The sequence below is a fragment of the Hermetia illucens genome, chromosome 2 (assembly GCF_905115235.1).
Source record: "Hermetia illucens chromosome 2, iHerIll2.2.curated.20191125, whole genome shotgun sequence".
Taxonomy (NCBI): Eukaryota; Metazoa; Arthropoda; class Insecta; order Diptera; family Stratiomyidae; genus Hermetia; species Hermetia illucens.
The window spans coordinates 109,265,600-109,287,601 of NC_051850.1; the positions used below are offsets into that span (position 1 = coordinate 109,265,600).

Sequence of the window (22,002 nt, forward strand, 5' to 3'; positions counted from 1 at the left end):
GAGCGAGGACATTACGAAAAAAATGGCTGGACATGTGCACTAAGGTCTTCTACACCGAAGGTTCAAAAACAAAATAAGGTTCTGGAGCAGTGATCTTCCTCTTCTAATAGTTTTGGGGACACCATTGATGTTGCTGCAAATTGAGAAGTTTTCATTGTGGATAACTGGAGATTCCGAAGCCTTTTGGAAGAATTAACTGATCAGGCTTCTAGGACAAGGCGAAGCAAATAACCTGGTTTTTAGGAGCTAACATAGTAAAAACAACAAATGCTAATATAGATAATCCAGAAATTCTAATGTGAGTACTCTAAGGAAACTGTTTACAAGGTCTTCTGCTATTAGAAATATAGCAAGAAAGCCTCCGTACTGTGGTGCACAGAAGACTTATTTTGCCTACATCTACCTTAACTCTATAAGAAGACAGTTAGGACCGTTTAGAATTCTGTTAATCTATAGAAATGATTAGTAACAGCGCAAGACTGCTAAGATTCTGTCCAAACAACATAGTACTATATCCTTTCTTGGAAATTATACAGGTCTTGGAAAGAATAGCTTAGCTGGAATGTTTAAGTGAACAACACACAGTGCAGAGCTGGTGTACAGCAAGCTGAGTAGCACGACTGTAGAGTGAGCAGAAAATTCAGATTCAAGACAAAGAAAGATTTTTTAGGCTAATTCAATCAACGGTAAAAACTAGGATAATAACGAAAAAGATAAAAACACTTCCATTCCAGCTCAACAGCACGAACGTTGGAGCTAGAGCCTCTGTAGACTCTGGCCGCGGGACCATCATTTAGGTGTTACTTTGCGGGATGTATTTGTTTTTAGACACTCGTGCTTGTGCTCCTTTCTGCTTTTTTCATTTAGCAACTCCTTCGGTATTATTACAATTCCGGAGAAAACCGTGACCCAGGTCTCCTTCAACTCCAGCATCGCTGCAATTATATTTTCCAGCCTCATACTCCTGCCTAGTGCTTGGTTCAGATTCCTCCTCTACATTACGAACCTTGAGCAGTGACACATTACATGCTCTGGATCCTCTAGTAGGAAACCGCATCCAGTATTATTCGGCGAATTATCCAACCCAAAGTGATGCAGATACTACTTAGTACCGTCTCCCATGACGAACTTTGTAAGTGGTAGTTGGTCTCCCCGTGTTTTCGCTCATCCCATACTATAATGAAAATTTAATTTCGAAATGAGTTGTCCTGAACCCGTCATCCACTTAACGGCGGCCGCACTTATTCGAGAAGCAACTTACTCCTTCTGTTAAGTGCACGGACTACTCCCTTCGTGGGCGAGCGTCCAGTACTTTTAAAATTCCCAAACAAATTTTTTTCATTTTTTCATTTCATTAACTTAAACCAGTCTATGTTCAAATCAGGCGAATCTGTGGGCCCAGCGGCCCTTCATGAACTCGTCCCATCTGCGTGGCTAAGGATCATATGACTCTGACCTTGCCATATTCTTGAGTTCTGTGTGTACGTTTTGTGTGGTACAGAATACTCATTTTTTTCATTAGAATGTCCACTGAGATTATACCCGCCACCACCAGTGCTGCCTCATCTGATGTGGTTCGAAAGGTGTGCTCTCTAAGAAATAAGCAGGTAAAACGAATTTTCTTCTTCCTTTTCTGAGAGTTCGTTAGTGTTTTTGGCCTTTCATGCAATCTCCAACAGTGTTTCGGCCCGCCAACATTAAGCACCGCCGTGACAATGTACTCTTTGGAGCCCTCATCCGTCCCGTACCAGAAAGTTCTCTATGCAAGGTAATTTTCCACCAGGTTACATTTATGTCAATTAACGCCTCTTTAATTCGGTTCCAGTTGGCCGAGTTGAAGGCGTTTTTGACATCTAGCGCCAACACAGCACAGCAGCTACCAGAAACAGGTGCATCTTTTGAAAGATTCGCGATCATGCTTATTGCATCCACCATAGAGTGGGCACGCCAAACTCCGTACTGGCGGCAAGTCATTTTAGGCATGCCACGAAAGTGTTAGTGAAAACGTCAGGCCTAGTCTTCACTGTCAGTTCAAAGTTTTATTAAGAATGCCATGCAAACCTGGGGCCTTGTTGCCATCGATCCTACTTCATATTTCCGGCAGCCCCACCTCGGTTACTGGAGGTATCATACACTCCTTGAGCTACACCACTGTTCCGCTGTTTTGGGGGTGAGGAAATAGAGTGGCAACCATCTTTTTTAGAAAGGGCGGGCAGGTTGAATGAGGTGATCACCACCCTGTAGGTTCCACCCCAAGAATTTATATCGGCACGTTAACGCAGCTTTTGAAGCAGTTCTTTTTACTTTTCCAAATGGCCTGTTTTTAACGGCCCCGCAATTGTTTGTGTGTCTTTTCTCAATCGTCGTTATCTGCCTACTGCGGAGCAATTGTCTTCTGAGCATAGTAGAATCACATGCTTCCCTCAACCATTGGGTGATTTGGGTGACTCTTGCACTCGCCATGGAAAATATGTTCCCCTCAAAAGCATTCGCCGTCCAGCTGAGTAATCCCCCCTTGATTTTAATGCTGATTGCTTGGTGGTCACTATGAGTATAGTCCTCATTGACTTGGCAAGTAATCCTATTGGCTAAAGCAATGATCTCGTATGCTTGGTCCAGGCTCCTTGTTCCTAAAGAGAATGAGGTCACGACATTTGCAAATACCACGTCTAGCTCCGCGAGTGTTTCGAGCAGAACATGTCATCTGACAGTGTCAATCAAGAGCCCGCGCCTTAAAATCTTGGTTGTTCCAATCAAGAACCCTTGTCTTAAAATTCCCTGCTATGATTTTCGGCGAACGTCCTCACGCACCCAGCGTTCAGCACCGGCTCATATTGTGTAGCCCTGGGTGAAGCATAGAAGCTATACTATACTGATTCCCTTCCATTTTGCTCGGAAGAATCCATTCTGTGCTTGTTCTCCGTAAGTTCATAGCGCTGCTTGGCCCGTTCGGCTTTTGACCCAAATGCTATATCGATGTCTTGCTCGCGGATGGTTTACAAGAATAAGTCCACGCAGCTTGGCAGTGGATGAGGCTGATTGGCATTAACCTCATCTGCGATTTGCGTCGAGAGTCCTCCTTTATTCTGGGCACCTGCTGCTGCCTGCAATGTGCCAATGATCCACACCATCCTTTCCTATGCAGAGTAAGCAATTTTGGTCAGCTCTACAGTCTTTGCTAATATGCCTTTCCGTTCCGCACCTCGTGAATTCTTTTGACCTGTTAATCTGTCATTCGAGCTGGTACGCACCTTCACAATGTTACCGAAACCAAGGCACCACTTCAGGGCCCCTTGCTTCCTAAGCTGACGCAAAACTGAATCTTCATTTTTCTGTCAGGAAAAATTTAAAATGAGTCTGTTAGACTACTGCCGATAGGTTGGAAAGTTTCTTGGAGCGGATTTTGATTCATATCTAGCAAGACATATTTGGTCAAATTTATCTTTTACAGCGTATTGAAAAGTATATTGATCATCATTCAGAAAAGTCTTTTCTGCATTTCTCGTCCTCTTGATTTGGATGGCATAACTTGCGTCACATGACTCATTTTTTCGCTCGACACCTTCACCTTCTTTTCATCCTGGGCCTTGCCGAACACCAGCCTGATGCCTCTTATCATGACCCTTATACTCTGATGAATATTGCGGTGTTCCTTGGTAAATTCGCAGAGGTCCCTGATCTTGTCACCCACTGCGATAAAGACAACTCCTAATTGGTCGCTGCCTCTTACATTACTTGGGTGTTTTGGCGTCGAAGCTTTTTTTTCTTTGCGTGTCCTTCTGCTACACAGTCCCGATTGGAACTTTGTGCCTGAGTGGCAAACTTGCGAAAAATCTAGCTTCTTCTCAGCACGTCCGTCGATCGAGTCAGTTCTAGTTCCTCCGTGTACTTATAATATTATATGTCATCGTACTCAATATTCCCAATATTGTGACATTGCGGTCGTTGGGTATCAACGGAGTCCATTTGCCCACTGCCAAAAGCCGCCTGTACTGGGTTTCCAAAGCTCCGTATCATAATTTTCTAGATATTCTTCCCATAGCCAATTTGAATTCATGGATGGGCGTTTTATTCCCACCTACTCAGCCTGTACAGAAGCATGTCCATACGTGCACATTCCCTCATGCGTGCATGTGCATGTGCATAATACATCCCCGGAGCATTCCCTTATCCGCACTAAGGGACGCTCCTGATGGGAGATTTGGCAACTCCAGACTCTGGTTCTACTTTGATTTAGAATTATAGCTTCAGCGTACGTGGATGATGATATTGGTTTCAGGACTGTGTTCCTTCGTTATCAGCGAAATAATGGCCTTTAGGTTGGATGAGGTGTGCCTGTGGCCTGTAGGCCAGAGGCTGGTACTATCCACTATTACTAAATATCTTGGCGTGATTCTGAATACGAAACTTAGCTGGAAATAAAATGTAGAATTGTAGATCGGGAAAGTCGGTATAATCTAATTGAACATGCTTGTAAAACTCCTCTTAATAAAAGATGGAAGCTGTAATCAAAAATAGTTCAGGATAAGCGTCATAGTACGTTCAGTGGTTAGTCATATGGATGAAGCAAAAGCCCGGAGTTGCTGCAAACTAAATTGGGGCTTGCTGCAACTCACTAGGGCATGACAAAAATTAATTTTATCAAAAATTTCGCTACAAAAATTCCAACTAAAAGTATGTGGAAGAAAGTGTATGTCACCCAACATCGAAGGGTGGCAATTTGTACGGACCGCCAAGTCTAAGCATTAGAAACCGCTACTTTATAGTCCGAGTTAACATCAGGGCGTCGCACTGGACTGAAGGGCGCACATATGTGATTTATTTAGTATCTGCATTGCCTGGCTTTACGGTCATAGCCAACACCAAGAAGTAATGGCTGGTTGAGCTACATAAAACAAGATCATCATATAAAAAACCTTATCAAAAACAACTTGCACTAATTAGCACACAAGAATATATGCTCACAGCGACAAGGACACAGCTCACAGCTACATGTACGGAACATTTTCAGAAATGGGCTTACCCTAAAGCACGCTCTGTCGTAGCTGTGAAGGGGAAGAAATCCTTGCGCATTTCATCTGCAATTGCACGGCTCTAGTGATCCAGATAATATACGTTGGGGAGGAGGGTCTCAGAAAAGCCGCTAGAAACAAGAATCTGAAAGATTAACATTTTTCAGCGTCAATATATGTTAATCAGAGTGAAATTATGCGGTGTTTCCAACGATTAATTAATTGAAATAATAAAACTTGTTGTTTCTTTTTCGTTGGTGTGGGTATTTATTCTTGCAAATACCGATATTTCGGGAACCACTTGTTCCCTTCATCAGTGCAAACAAGTTCAAGTTGCAAGAACTTGTTTGCACTGATGAAGGGAACAAGTGGTTCCCGAAATATCGGTATTTGCAAGAATAAATACCCACACCAACGAAAAAGAAACAACAAGTTTTATTATTTCAGTCAATATATGCCTTATAATGTTACATGAGTGCAGTACATGGAAGGTGACTAAAGTAACAAACGGGTTTGGGAAATGTACTTGGCAGTTCAATTTCTCTCTAATCTGTGAATTAAATACTGTTAGTAATTATTTTATCAGGGAAAGCTGACGTACAAAACTACATGTGGTAAGATACATTTTTGAATTAAAAATTTATTCAAAGCTTTCCAAACAAAAGTACAGCTTACATCAAAAAGAACGATTAGGATAATGAATTTTCGTCCTCTTTATGTGAAAATTTTTTGATCTGACATTCCGGTTACAGTTTCATAGTCATACCAGATTCTTAGCTTTCGCATTCTGACCCTGAGGATAGGGTATATTGCAGCAAATTACCTGACCCAAACACGATAGACGACAAAGAATTTTTATGAACCCCGTGGACTCGCCGGCCCCGTTTTTGAGTTGGTATGTATCATTGATCATAATACTCACTGCCTTTTCAGGCACAAACGGAGTTTTATCGGTGTGAATACCGAAGTCATCCTTCCTTGAGTCAATTTTAAATTGTGGTGACGTGTCATCAGGCGCTTTCTTTGTTTTACGTTCTTCAATTTCTGCTTCAGTTGGTCCCTCTTCAGTGGGTTGTGGGGGATAGGGTGTTAAAGGTGAGATTGAAGTTCCTTCTTCAGTTGGCCGCCTTGGGAGAGTAGGCGACATATTGTAGAAGATAGCACTGTTTTCAGCATAGAACTTCGCCATAAGCTCTTGGAAGGTCTTAGTCAGTGGGATCTCTAGTTGTCCAATCAGAAACTTGCAACGGTCGTCCATTTTTTTATAAACTCTAACATCCAGATAATCAGAGTCGTCTATAGGACGCTCCAACGTAAAAACACAACAACGTCCCTTTTTTTCTCGATCTGATGGCGTCCACCTTTCATTATCTTTAGAACCTTGTTCAGTTATTGAGCCAATTTGATGAGGAGGTATGCTGCAGTAAAATCCTTGTCGGAATCTGAATTCAACGTTTGTCGGGTATTCGGGAGGTGCACATTCGTTAGGTTTGCTCACTCTTAAATTTTCGACGAAAAAACTCCAGAGTATACAAATAGTGCTCCATCTTTATTTAAAAAGTAACTTAAATTTTTTTTTGATACCACCGAAACCATAAAATGTGTTCCTAGGCAAAATCTAGCACAACGTGCAATTTTGTAAAAAATATGACGGCTTGAATGTGTCGCGGCTTGCTAAGTGACCTAGTTTAATTTGATTGACAAGTAATTTTATTAGTGCCAGTGACGACCTTTGAAACTGAAATAACTGAACATGCCCTCCATTTGTGTTTATAAGAACTATGGTCGGAAACTGGGAGTTGGAAGTTTCGGTTACGAGAGGCTTCTATAATTTTCCCAAACAAAGAACTTTTGGTTAGCAGAGGATTAGGTATCATGTTAGAGCACAAGACTGTCGTATGGAAGGTCGCGGTTCAAATATCACCGGTGGCAGTGGAATTTGTATCGTGATTAGACGCTGGATACCAGTCGACTCATCTGTGAATGAGTACCTGAATCAAATCAAGGTAATAATCGCAGGCGACCGTAATGCTGACCACATCGCCTCGTATAGGGTACTGTAGTCCTGTAATGAACCGTGACGATCTTAAATGAAGTGCCCTAACACCATCGATTATTATTATTATTAAAGAACTTTGGTGTAAAACCGTTCCATTTGCATTTAGCTGAAAACCCCTTTGTTCTATTATTGTTAGCGTCGTGCACATGCTTTTAATGTATCGAAAGCAAATTTATAACCCATCCAAATAATTTTTTACAATTTCAATAATATCAGTGTGTATGATATCTCTCTGTGATGTTACCAACTATATTATTATCCTTCTTGCTCTCAAAGGATTCTTCATGCCTTCTGCAGGAAGGCTTCCTTGGTAGTGGTCTTTGTCTTTTTTTTTGAGTAGGTGGAAATCTTCAAAAGACACTGGCCTGGACACGCCAGCGCCCCAAGTTCCGTTGAACCGCGATACGTTATTACATCACAGGGCGTCAGCTCATTTTAGCTTGGTCCCCTTTCGTCTCTACACGGCGTACGCAACCGCGGTTTTTTTAGTCCCCTCTGCCTTCGCAGTTTGCTCAGGATAGATATGACCATGGACCCAATACATGTGAATGGAAGGTGCAAAATTTTTTTTTCATAAAATGTGGGGTATCAAATGAAAGGGCTCAATTAGTAAATTTCGAAACTGGTTCCATATTTTATATCGAGTGAAACATAGGGGGGTAAGGGCTCAAAATATGATTCCCAAAAAATTTAACAGGTCTCGTTCTCAGAACCTATACAACAGAAAAAATCTGAAAAAAATCACAGTAGCGCATCTCTGCGAAATCTAGGGCGCAAAATACATCCGGTTCCGATATCTGCACAAATAAAGTTACAACGAAATTTTCTCGGCAACTCCCCCCCCCCCTATACATCCTAGAAGCGCAAAACTTGGCATGGGAGTAAGGAATAACATCTCCCTCTCGGACACCACCTTGTCGTGGTGGGGGAGGAGGACTGTAACTCTCCAAGTGGTAAGAAATCGCAGACTTCGAAGCCATCCGCGACTCTGAGAAATCAGGTCGTGGCCGAGGCACAGATTTTGGAGGCCTCACCTAATTCATGTTCCTTCACGGAGAAATCTGTGGAATACAGGCTCTCCACTTCAGTGGAAAATCTACACCCGCTGTCTACGACGCGGTCAGCCAAAAAGGATAGTACAGCAACTCCCTTAATGAGAGCAACAGGAAATCTGACTACGGCCGGTCGGTCGGTGACACTGTTACCTAACACTTCCAAAATACGGGGGAGGGTTCATTTTAACAGAATCTGTGGCATTGGATCAGTCAAGAGGACCAGGATCTTCTTCGATGAAAGTTCCTCGAGACCGAGGGCCTGCGTTCTGATGTCAAAATTGTTAGAGGCAACCATGTTGAGATAATTCTGTTCACAGGACCTTGTTGCGGTCAATACAATACCAGGTTAATGATCAGAGGAGAAACGTTATAGTTGTCTCTGCCTACTTACCCTATGATTCTTTGTGCCCCCCGCCGATGCAAGAACTAAGGAATTGAATTGAATTGATTAGAATTGAATTGATTAGAAACTGGCGAGCACTAGATGAAGTCCCACTCTCAGATCACCGTTACTTCGAATTTAATCTAAATATTACTGACGAACAGCGTGTAATACAAAGACGGAATCCCAGGAAAACGGATTGGACAAAGTTCAATGAACTTCTTGGCGACAAAATTGAGCTCCCTAGGCGACTAAGGACTCCTTTGGCGATAGAAGATCAATTAAAAACTCTGAATAGCACACTTTTAGAGTGCTTTGAAGAGGTTTGTCCTATTTCCCGAGGCCAAAGTGGTAAAACGGTTCCTTGTGGAACCGAGAAGTGCAGAGACTCAGGAAATCAACCAGACGACTGGCTAAAACTTCCGGAACTCACAGCGTGAATATAAAAGGTTCGTAAAACGTTCGAAACGAGACTCTTTTAGAGCGTACTGTGAGGAACTGGAAGGTGAAAGAGAGACTGCCAGGTTGTGCAGAGTCCTTAATAAGGATGAGTCGGCCAAGTTGGAGGCTCTTAGAAAACCGCATGGTAATTCACGAACTCTAGAGTTGAGTCTATCCAGACTCTCTTAGAAGTACACCACCCGGGAGAACAGGTCTCGGAAGTGGGAAGAAGAGAATTGGCGGTTTCTGCAAACCCTTCAACACGAAGGTGTTGCAAGGGGAATTGGGACCCTGCGAGAGCGGTAGTTAGCAATGAAAAGCGAGAGCTGCTATACTATCATTTGAACACTTCAAAGGATAAAGGAGAGAATAGAGCACTTAGAGAAACTTCTAAGAAATATTTTTCGAGGATGTCTTGCTCTGGGCCGCGAGCTTCCTCTTGGCAGAAGGTGAAGGTAGTCGTCATACCAAAGCCTGCTATCATTAGGCCGATGTTCGCTAATGCATCCCTAGTGTGGTGGGTTAAGGTGAAACAGAAGAGTTTTCGGTGTAAACTAGCCACACTGTAAAGAACTGTGTGTCTGGGTGTCACCATGAGCACCACATCCGACGCGGCTCATACACTAATTCGATTAGATCTATGGGAAAACAATGGACGTGGGGAGCACAAAGCATTGAAAGAGTCATTGGGAGAATTGAATCTACTTTTCGCGATGCCTTCTGATTCTGAGATAAACCAGAAGAATGCGCGTCAGGATATACTGACGTCTTCTACACCGATGGCTCAAAAACAGAAAATGGTTTTGGAGCAGGAGTCTACCTCTCAAATAAAAACGAGAAGTGGGCTTTTCCTTTGAGACAATACACAACGGTCTTTCAGGCTGAAGTGTATGCGATCCTAAAGGCTACAACGTTAACGATTGACGAGTGGTTGCAGGGCAGGCGCATCGCAATCTGTAGCGATAGTCAAGCTACATTGAGGGCATTGAGTAGTACTTTGGTTACTTCAAAAATCGTTCAGGAATGTAGAAACCGATTGAATTCTGTTTCCAGATTCGGTATGGTGGATTTACTACCTGTCCATTGTGGTGTAGAGGGAAATGAAACCTCGGATGCATTAGCAAAAGAGGCTTCAACTTTCCCCATGCCCGGACCGGAACCAGCAATTGGGGTGTCGGTAGCAAGTTGGAACAAGCTTCCCATAATGACAGGTGGCGAAACCTTAATGCTGCTAGACAGACCAAACTCTTCCTGTCAGAACCAAACAAACATACTGCAAAGTTTATCCTGTGGAAAAGCAGGAGGACTTGCAGAAGTATTGTGGACATTCAGAATAGGAATTATCCAAGATGATACGTGTCCATCCTGTAATGAGGAAGCGGTATCCACGGAACATTTTCTATGTGAATGCCCCGCTTACGGACGCATCAGACATCAGATTTTTGGTGTTGATGTGCTCCAACTGCAGCGGATAGCATCACATCCACTAACGGCCTCTCCCCCACCTCAAACACGCACACAGAAGGGATAACATAACGCATAACTTGGGGTGAAGAAAATCCAACTATTATTAGCAAAGTTATAGAGGATGAAACTTTACCATTTTTTGTGAATTTCGTGCATTCTACAACCTGCATGACGTCATCATCACATATCAGTTCGTCAATACCATAACGAATTGGCTCATATGAATGGGGTCGCAAAGAATTATTTTGTTTAATTTTTTAGTCATTTATATATGAATATCAATTCAAACAGACATGTGTGTATGTCGGTATATAGTATATATTCAGATAGATATATTTGTACATTAAACCAGCCGTGTTTGTTATACGTACTATATATGTACATAAGTATGCTTTTGCACGCGAAGTAAATCGGAAATATGGGTACGATCAATTTATATATGTGCAGATATACTTATGTAGAGTATTCGGAAATTGGCCATTTGTTTGTTAGGGTGAGGGTAATATCTATGGCTGTAGTATGTACGTATGTTTTGTAGTTTGGAAAAATATGAAGGAATATGTTGGCTTTGTAGGTATATATGGATAAAAAAATGTGCGTTGATGTTTCTTACATAAGATAAACACAAAACCTTTATACCCGAAGGTGCGAGCTTCCGGTATTCCGACTTGTTGATCAAATGCCATTGCCACCCATTGCTAGCTTGTAACGTCTACTTTTATAACCGCTGGGATTTTTAAAATCTCTTCGGAGGGGTGATCTAACAGTGACGAAAAATTAAGCATTCTTTGTGCGTGTGCGTGCCGTGTATTTTGCGTTTCTTAGGTTTATTTTTGGGGTGATCTTTATCTAGATTGTTATATGTACAGCAAGGTATGTATATGATCTTGTTTTCCGGCCAATGAACTCAACGGTTGTTACGCAAAAGAGAGGAGAACTTGGAAGCAGAGGATTAGGATTCATTTGCACGGACTACCACCACACATTTTTAGGTTAGCTAGTTTCTGACAATGGGTCCCTGAAATAATTGACTCATTTCGGACCTTACACTCCTCTCTCTTCTAAGCAATGTAAAAACTAATATCTGCTTCGAAAACTGCTAATAGAGACCTTTCATTTTATACCCCAGATGACTACAATTAGTGAAAAAAATATTTACACCTCCCTTTGACAGGCGCACCCTCTCAACTCAACGTAGAGCGACGTTTCTCACTGGGGATTCATAGTTTCCACCTTTTGACCGAATCTCATTCTGAGGAAATGTGTGACAGACAGACAGACAGACCGGCAGACGGGCGGACAGACAGATAGCAAACAGGTTTTAATAAGGTACTAAGAAACGAAAGCGGATCCTTATTTCAATAATCTAGGGGAAAATTTCTGTAAAACCCAAAGGAATGAAAAAGGAAATTTTATACTGGAGTCCAGTGAGAGCAGGATGTGAATACCACGATGCGAAATCGAATATATCAGATCTCCATTCTGTACAAGTGCTCAGATAAAATCGCATCCAAGGTAGAAATTAAACTGCAAGGTTTATGACGAAAATTTGACAGGTTGACAGCCAGTGGGCCTTCTGATTGTCCAAAATTATGAATGGCTTAGATGTGATATAGAGGTAGCTCGTTCATTATTTTGGATGTGAACTCAGAACTGTATATTCCCTCAGTTACTTTGAGTTGTTTCCAATAAGTAAAAATCAGTAAAGCTTTAGTAAGTCCTCCCCCCTGGTTGACGCTATCGACTCTATTTTGTACAGGTATTTCAATAATAGAGGATGAGAAGTTTAGGTCCGACCAACTTTAGTATTTAGGCCAATTTTAGTATTTACTTATGCCTGGGTGCACATCTCCGTTTTTGAGTTTATTACTATTGAGTATCGGAATATCTTTGTGGCAAATTTGGGCCCCAAATTTCATTAAAAATCTTACAACTGTAATATGACCAAAATGCAGTGTGTCACGAATCACAGACGCTGTGCAAAGTTAGTTAACCAGCTTTTAGTTAATTATAGAATTATTCATAGTTTCCTTTATTACCGAAGTAAACGGCGGAAAATTTCGCATTTATGCCAATTTACCCTTTATTGCCTTTTGTTTCCTTTCTAGTTATCGCGAAATTGGTCAATTTGACACGCAACATTGGAACGGCGCGATGAAAATGGCACGTTAAATGATTACCACCGAAGTTAAGGGAGCTTGACTAATATTGGGAAATTTTCGATATAAATATAGTCCTAACGAGCTAGAGAGTTAGGTCAGTTCAAATAATCGAACATTTTGTTATCATTTTCACCTTCGAACAGAATTTTGAAGTAAAATGAAAGTTTTTGGCCTACTTATTTCGGCTATGTTGGGGGTACTCGCATTTGGCGGTAGCTATTCCAAGAAGCAGGTTTTTGTTTTGCTACAATTTGGTAATTTTGATTCAATTTTCAGGGATGGTAGACGCACGAGCATCAGCTATGCCGGAACCATCGCCAACCATTGGGAACCATATACACAGTTAAAAGCTTTGCAAATGGGCTCAGATAATTTTATATAAAAATTATATGACTGGCACAGCATTTCAAATGAAATAAAAATAATTTTTTTGCCAAAACACAAACTTTTTTTTTAATTTACGAGTACATGAGTTGATTTCTGAAAAGCACTGTAACCTTGTTTTTCCATGAAAGTTAGTGTAACTTTTAAAAGGAAGATGCTGCAACAATATGTTGGATACACATGCATTGAGATTAATTCAATTTCTTATCTATATCCCTGATGCATCACCATCAAGTTTAATTTTATGAGGCTGACTCTGGTCTACATCACCACGTTCAAATCGCGAGTCCGTGCATTGATTGTATTGCGACTATCGTTTCTTTCATCACGCTGCATCCTTTCCACGAAACTATAGGATCCGTTATAAACGGCAAGTGCACAACAGTCTTTTTTTGGATTGTAACTTTATTCTAGTTCCATGTAAAACCTCAAGTCTTACGGTTAAAATGGCGTTTGGGTTTATGGTTTCAGATAATAAGAACGGCCGGAATCACTCTTATTTTATGCACAAGTATGTCCTTGCTGGGCAGTGTATTTCATAAATTCATCACCATCATCAGCGGCGCAACAACTGGTATCCGGCCTAGGCCTGCCTTAATAAGGAACTCCAGACATCCCGGTTTTGCGCCGAGGTCCACCAATTCGATATCCCTAAAAGCTGTCTGGTGTCCTGACCTACGCCATTGCTCCATTTTAGGCAGGGTCTGCCTCGTCTTCTTTTTCTACCACAGATATTGCCCTTTTAGATTTTCCGGGCTGGATCATCCTTATCCATACAGATTAAGTGACCCACCCACCGTAACCTATTCAGTCGGATTTTATCCACAACCTGACGGTCATGGTATCGCTCATAGATTTCGTCGTTATGTAAGCTACGGAATCGTCTATCCTCATGTAGGAGGCCAAAAATTCTTCGGAGGATTCTTCTCTCGAACGCGGCCAAGAGTTCGCAATTCTTCTTGCTAAGAACTCAAGCCTCCGAGGAATAAAAATTATCAACCGTCTCAAAGTTGTATTCTCCTATCTTCATTCTTCTCGTTTGACCAGTGCGGTTCGATGTTGTTAGTTGGTTGGCTTTCGGTGCTGACGTTGCCACCATATACTTTGTCTTGCCTTCATTGATGTGCAGTCCAAGATTTCGCCTACTCGATCTGGATGATAATGGAAGGTAGTTTGTACGTCTCGGGTCATTCACCCCATGATGTCGATATCGTCAGCGTAGGCCAATAGTTGGGTGGACTTAAAGAGGATCGTACCTCTTTACTCTCATTTACCTCAGGATCAAGGATCACTTTCTCACTTTCGCATGATAGGGCATCCCCTTGTCGTAGACCGTTGTTGATGTCGAATGGTCTTGAGAGTGATCCTGCTGAGTTTATCTGTCTAGTCAATCTTATCAATTTCGTTGGGGTACCGAATTCTTTCATGGGTATGTACAGTTTTACCCTGGCTATGCTATCATAGGCGGCTTTAAAGTTGATGAATAGATGGTGCAACTGTTGTCCATATTCCAACAGTTTTTCCATCGCTTGCCGCACAGAGAAAATTTGATATGTTGCTTATTTACCTGGAGTGAACCCTCTTTGGTATGGGTCAATGATGTTCTGGGCGCATGGGGCTATCCGGCCTAGCAGGATAGCGGAGAATATCTTATAGATGGTACTCAGACACGTGATACCTCCATAATTGCTACACTGCGTGATATCTCCCTTTATATGTATGAAACAGATACTGCCTCGTTGCCAGTCGTCAGGCATTGATTCGCTATCCGATACCTTGAGCGCAATTTCATGAACCACTTGATGTAATTGGTCGCCTCCATATTTAACCAATTCGGCTGTGATTCCATCGGCTCCTGGCGACTTATGATTTTTTAGCCGATGAACTGCACGGACTGTTTCTCCTATACTTAGTGCTGGCAGTATTTGTCCGTCGTCTTCAGTTGGCGGGACCTCTAACTGGCCGATATTCTGGTTGTTCAGTAGCTCATCAAAGTACTCAACCCATCGCTCCAATATGCCCATTTTGTCGGAAATCAGATTTCCCTCTTTGTCTCGGGAGGATGAGCATCGAGGTGTACAAGGTTTCATCCTGCCGACTTATAGGTACAACTTCCGCCTTCTGTGCCTGGTGCGGTTGCTCCCTGTACTTCACGAGTTCACAGACTTGTTGGTTCTCCCAGGCTTCCTTTTTCCGTTAGTGAAGTCGCGTCTTCGCTCGACAGAATTCGTGATAAGTATCTGCGCGTACCCGCGTTCTTGGAGAATGCAACATTACTCGGTAAGCGGCATTCTTCCGTTCGGTTGCTAGTTTATATTCATCGTCAAACCATCCGTTCCGACTCCTTTTGCGGCTGGGGTCAAGCATGTTTGTGGCCGTATCAATGATAACATTCTTCAGGAGATTGTGGAGATCGTTTGTTGATGCTTCATCTCCAAGTCCTCTGTTGACTGCGGTTATTGCGGCATCCATTTTCGTCTTATAGGTGTTGGGGAGGGCTGTGTTGTGGATGGCTTCGATGTTAACTCTCACCTGATTGTCAGAGGGGATTCTGGGTGGCTCTTGGAGAAGAGCCGCTACACCATATATATATTTCATAAATTACTTTATTTTAATGGTTTGTCGAAAACAAATTCCCCAAAAAAGCTTTTAAAAACCGCCCCTGAGGAATAATGGTTCATCTAAAGGTGGACGGTGACATTGGGGGCGAACTTGAACGGGAAGCAGTTATGAAACAGCTTAACAGAGTCGTCATTGATGCATATGAAACCAGCTATCGGGCTGAGACAGCCAAGTCATCAAGGGATGTAGCTTGATGGGACAGAAACCTAGCTAGAATGAGAACAGAAGTCCGAAAAGCCTTCGACTGGGCAAAACAAACTGCGATTGGTTAAGATTCAAAAACGTACGTGATCAGGGAAGCAAAACCAACCAGCTTTAGGGAATTCCGTACAGCGACTGGCAAACCACAGAAATATCCAGGTTACATATAGCTATAGTCAATGATAGGGCAATATCTTTTGTCTCAAAAAGAAATATGGCGCATTTACCGAAAATGATGAGGACAGGGTAGTTCTTTTACTTTTCAAAACTCATTTCCTCTTACCTCCAAGAAGTAAGAAAAAACCTTCCGCCAGACACTTCAATAATAGACAAAAGTGGAAAGAGGGAAAATTGGAAACTCAGAAGAAGATATGGCCGGAAACTGAAATCGTCCGGAGTGGATGCCATTTTCCCTGTACTGCTACTTCAGAGGGGTCTAGATCTCTTGTAAAGGTGGTAAGGGGCATAGCCTTGGGATATATACCAAGGGCATGGAGGCGGACAATAGTGGCCTTCATCCTGAAAGCGGTCTAAGATGATCCTTTTCACCATAAGTCTTTTAGAATAATTTGTCTAACATCGTTGTTACTCAAAACGATGAGCAAAGTCATAGACAGCTATACGTAGTAGACCTAATGTTCTAATGCGCAATTCCCTACATCAGTATCAACACGCTTATCGGTCAAAACGGTCAACCGAACCTGCCGTGTATCATCTGGCGGATGTATTGTAGAATACCACAGGAAAAGACCAAATAGCACTCTGTGCGTGTTTGGCATTCAATGGAGCATTCAATGACCCATTGCACCCGAGATACTCTGATAGTCAGAAACCAAACTGGACTGCGACCTACTAGTATCTGGTGCAGGAAAGCCACGCTGTATAATAATCTAGCCAAAGCCAGCTTGATCACCTGAGAGCCATTAGGTTACGTGGCATAGAGGTGAAGCGAGAATGGCCTTACATGTGTTTAAGTAGGGCAATGAGGTCATGCCAAATGGCATCCCTGGAGATTCTTCTGGACCTTGACTTCTCTCTATCTGCACATACAGATGCAGATAAGGAGATTTATCTTCGTAATGACTGGGAATATCAGTGAGGCGTGAAACTGCTTATAATCCCGAATTACCAATACCAGGGGATAACATGACAACGGTTCCATTCGATAAGCAGTTTAAAACACGTTGGAGTAACAGGGTAAATTGCGAGTCTTGGCTGCGACATGCGGCTTAAACTGGTACACTGATTGACCCCTTATGGCAGAGAGAGCAGACGCCGGCGTTATTGGTCCAAATAAACCGTACTTTGAACTAATGGGTAAGCACACTAGTATTTCGAAGCGGAAACATTCGAAGTAGATAGATGTGCTTCCTTTAAACTTCAAAGGAACTGTAGGGACGGAATATTGGTATTTTAATCAATAATCAAGTGGCGATTAAGGCACTCTGGTATCACCAGCTGAACTCCAAACTGGTATGGAAATGTCTTAAGAGGCTGAACACCCTCGGCTCGTATAATAAGCTGTTGATACTCTGGATTTGAGGCCATGTTCGGGGCAGGGACGCTTCTGCACAGACTAAAACCCTTCTGTGGAACCGAAAACGGGTTCATGGATACAACATTGAAGACGAACTCCAAAGGGAACTATATTGGGCGAATCTGGCAGAGTATCTGTTAAAATTTCTGTAGGTTATAAGCTTGCTTGACATACAATCGTTATTCGGTGTACTATAATCATTAAAGGGTCACAACTGTTCTTGGAAGCTTCACTGTTATTTATGTATATTTATTTGCTTAATCAGTACTTTTAGAGATAGTGTCAGTGATGTTAACTACAACATTTTTGATGGCCTTAACCGCCGACGAGGCTTACCGTGCATTATACACAGCGATAATGACAAAACTTTCACAGGGTGCTATTGTTAAATTAGCAAACTAGATTATTTCTATCCTTAATTTCTCAGTTAGTCATTTAGTGGTAAAGATAATTGGGACTCCTCTGACAATTGGTCAGCAAAGCAGCAGGGTTAGATGTCCACCTCTACTATTATAATATACAATACCATCTATGTATTTATCCGAACTGAATAACATTTTCTATGAACAGATAGTTAAACTGTTTAGTTAATGAACTTAATTAGTACTTACTTTTCGTGCTGTTGCTACTGCTACTGCTACTACTACTGCGGCTTGAACCTTCTCCGCAGACGACCTCTTCAATGCCAGCACCACAAGGAGCCCGTCTAGCCAAACAAGTGTCGGCGCACACGTTAGCCCCCCCTGGACGGCAATCTTCTTCGCAAACTGGTCTCTTTGCTGCCATCTTTTGAGGTTGTTCGGGGTACGGGATTGAGGTGCAAACAGTTCGTCCCATACAAGACAATCGAATCAGAACAACCATGCTACCTGTTCCCTTGCCCTCCAAATTATACAGAGGCATACCCATTTTCCTTACTTCTGAAACTGGAACATCTCTTTTTGGCGGCATTACATGTTTGTGGTTATCACCGTTCCTTTGTTCTGCTAATGATCGAGCATGGTCCTGAATATGACCATTAGTCGGCCTGGGAGAAACTTCAGAACTGGGAGAATTTTCTGGTCGGGGAGCAGTTCCCGGTACCGGAGGAGTTTTAGTTCCAGTGGCGCTTTTCGTTCCTGAAACAATATCTGCTTCGGGCGCAGCTTCTTCCTCTTCCTCCCCATTCTGACCAGCGGATAACCGTTTCAAAGATCCGTTGGACTTCGTACTATTCCTTTTGCTACCACCATTGCTAATTTGGTTATTATTTGCATCGTTATATTTCAACATGACGTTGTCGAACATTTCTTTAACTTTTAATTCTGTTGCACCAATCAAAAATTTGCATCTTTCAGTTCTTTTCTTGTAGACATGAATCATAAGCAGCTCATCTTCTTTTACTGGATTTTCCAAAGCAAAAAGGCAACATTGTCCGCTTTTGTTTGGGTTGTTATTTTGCGAAAGCCTCTTTGGAGGACACATCAATTCGTCTTCTAAACTTTCGTCCTTAACACTACCAAAATCGTCTTCAGGAATCGAAACATATACTCCTGAACGAAATGTGAACTCAGCATTCAATGGATACTCAGGTGGTGCACATTCGTTCGCTTGTGTAATGACTAACTCCTGTACAGCGAACTCCAGCATAAACAAATGATTTTGCGCCATCTTTAACTCTTTACTTCTTATTTTTATTAATTTTACTTAATCTGAATTATTCACTAAAATTTTGAAGTTAAATATTTATAAATATCTTGAGAAATAAGTTAGGACATAAATAGAGATCTTTGAATCCTAAACTCTTCGCAAAATTGAATTTTGGAAAACATTACTTTCTGACAGAACGATGAAAGGCATGGGAATTCATACGACTACTTCGGTGCATTTAAGAAAGTATAATTATTGGGTTAGCTCATTATTTGCATTATATGATTGCTTCAGTTAGGGGTAACAAAAACTAATGGATATCGAAGGAAAATTTCAAAGAGAGTGCATAGTTCCTTTTGTCTTAATCTAGTACCCTTAAACTCGGCAGTTACAGAAATTCAGGATGAGCACGCTATATTTAGATTGTGCGTGTGCTATACCTAACTACTGGCTACCGCTGACGATATCTACCTTCATCCAGATCATCCAGATCGAGCAGGCAACGCGACATATCAGGTTGCATTTTAATGAAGGGGTTATATTCAGTTAGAAGGCTGAAAAAAAGCAAACTTTCCAGAATTTTTTTGAAAAATCTTTTAAAGTTATTGATCTAAATATTTGAACATGTATTATGGTATCTTTTAACAATATTTTCAGACTTAAAACTAGTAAAAATATTTATTTGGACAGGAGCTGCAGCTGATTTCCGGAAACCCCTCTCAAAAAAGACGTTTTGCGGTGACCACTATATCATTGAACTGGAACCTCTGAAATTAAAAAACCATACAGATTTCGTTAAAGTAATGTTAAATCTAGTAATTAATCGAAGGAATAAGCAAAATAAATTTTTTTGACAAAATGGTGGTTTCTAGAAAAAAAAATTGATTTTCAGCCAAAATTTCGGCCTTAAATTGTTTATAAAAAAAAAGTATTAATTGGTAAGATAAAATCTTCGATCAATTACTAAAAAATATATTTAAGAAGCTTGTGTCAAAATTTGAGATCAATCGGTTTAGCCGTTTTTGAGTAATGTTGGTCACCGACTTTGAAAACACCATTTTGAGAAAAACGCGTTTAAAGTTTGAAAAGCACTTTACATAAGATGAAATTTTTTTTTTTCAACTTACATGGAGTCGTCTATTCCAGGACCATATAATAAACCCTCCGTCGCTTTGGCAGCTTCTAATAGCTTGAGCTGATGTTGTCTGCGAGCCATTCTTCCATCTCGGGTGCTCTCACGCGCTCTGATATCGGAAATCGTCAGCATATGAATGCGCATTGGGTCCAAGTGTGATTCCTATTGCCTTCATATAATATAATAGTGATGCCATTCCTTAATCCACAAAATTTTGCTGCACCTTTTAACCCTAATCCGAGGACTCTCATGACAAATAAAAATCGTAGATTTATTTCATAAGGGTGCGCGACAAAAGGACTAGAATTTATGTTACGATCTGCACACTTATCACACAGCAAAATAATTTTAAAACCAAGTCCTCGTCCAGAAGCAGTTTGAAACTTCACATTTCCGTCACATATTCAGAAATTGCTGCAAACACTGTTATAAAATTTAAAATGCGATACTCAACAGACGGGTCACGCGGAACTGAGATTTCCTCTTGTTCTTTAAATTTTTTTGCCGAGGCACTGAAACTACTTTCATCCGTTTCGGCTGTTTTTGGATTAAAAATATTTTTTCGCTTTTTTGGTCTCGACTTACGTATGTTAAGAGATTTTCTCATTTCTCTAGGAGCCTTCATTTTCAAATTACAAATTGAATTTTAACGAACTCACAAGTTTACTGCTTGGCTTAGCTGCTTATACTGACTACCACTCTTAAATATTTTCCAGTTTGGGGAGAGCAAAATTAAAATTTACCTTTCAGGTATAGAAACGACAATAACACACTCATGTTTTACCCATCTAAATACATTAGAAGGGAACATTTAGAATAGGTAGGTGCACAAAAGGGACACAGCGTTCCAGGTAAGCGCTGCCGCTCCGGCCTTATGCTTCCAACCGCTCTGAAACGCCTTTTAAAATTTGCATGTAACTTCGAAAATATTCACCGGAACGATATGAAATTTTCTGTGTGTATTCTTAAATATATGTATTATACATTAAGAAAATAAAATAAAAAAAAATCGTTTTTATGAAAATTCTAACTGTATATAACCCCTGAAGGCAAGACGAAGTACATTCCGGCAACGTCAGCGCCAAAAACCAAAGAACGAACGACATCGAATCACATTGGTCAAATGAAAACAATAAAGATAGAAGACAACAACTTTGAGAGCGTTGACAATTTTTCGTATCTAGGGTCAAAAATCACAACCGATAACAGCTATGACGATGAAATCCGCACACGGTTGTTGGCAGCCAGCAGAGCCTGTTTCAGCCTACAAAACCTGTTCCACACGAATCGTCTCATCATAGGGTCAAAGCTCTTATTGTATTTCTCGCATTCGAGAGAAGAGTCCTCCGAAGAATTTTTGACTCCCTACATGAGGATGGACGATTCCGCAGCCTATATAATGACGAAATCTATGAGCTATACAACGACCGTCGTTTTGTGGATGAAATCCGACTCAATAGGTTGCGGTGGGTGGCTCGCTTAATTCGTATAGATGAGGCGGATCCAGCACGGAAAGTCTATAAGGGCAATATCTATGGTAGAAAAGGAAGACGAGGCAAACTCTGCCCGAGGTGGAAACGATGGCGTAGGTCAGGATCTCAGACAGCTTTTGGGGATATCGAATTAGTGGACCTCAGCGCAAAACCGGGGTGTCTGGAATTCCTTACTAAGGCAGGCCTAGACCTGATTCCGGTTTTAGCGCCGTTTATGAAGATTGTGCTATACCGTTAGAAGATTAATTTTAATTTCAGAAATTTGGTATACATAAAACAACACGCATAACGCAAGCAGACCAGTTAAAGAAGTAATCAGTGATTAAGGACTATTTTGGCTTAACTGACAAACATGATGTTAAGATGAAGAAGAGGTCATGAAAGTTGGAACGAACAGTAGGAATAGATGGTCAGATTCGATAA

The 22,002-nt window shown here is 41.4% G+C and overlaps 1 protein-coding gene and 1 long non-coding RNA gene across 2 annotated transcripts in view; one reads left to right on the top strand and one right to left on the bottom strand.

Moving 5' to 3' along the window:
• The window catches only part of LOC119648049, a 39,548-nt gene extending 20,418 nt beyond the window's left edge, over nt 1-19,130 (bottom strand). Inside the window, 1 exon segment of the mRNA XM_038049511.1 lies at nt 17,934-19,130. Within this exon segment, the coding sequence (XP_037905439.1) occupies nt 17,934-18,972 (1,039 nt within the window). The 5' untranslated portion in view covers nt 18,973-19,130.
• LOC119648052 lies at nt 12,631-13,023 on the top strand. The gene is made up of 2 exons (XR_005249009.1): nt 12,631-12,790; nt 12,855-13,023. It is a non-coding gene; the product is annotated as an uncharacterized LOC119648052 (long non-coding RNA).
• Nucleotides 19,131-22,002: the final 2,872 nt, after the last annotated feature.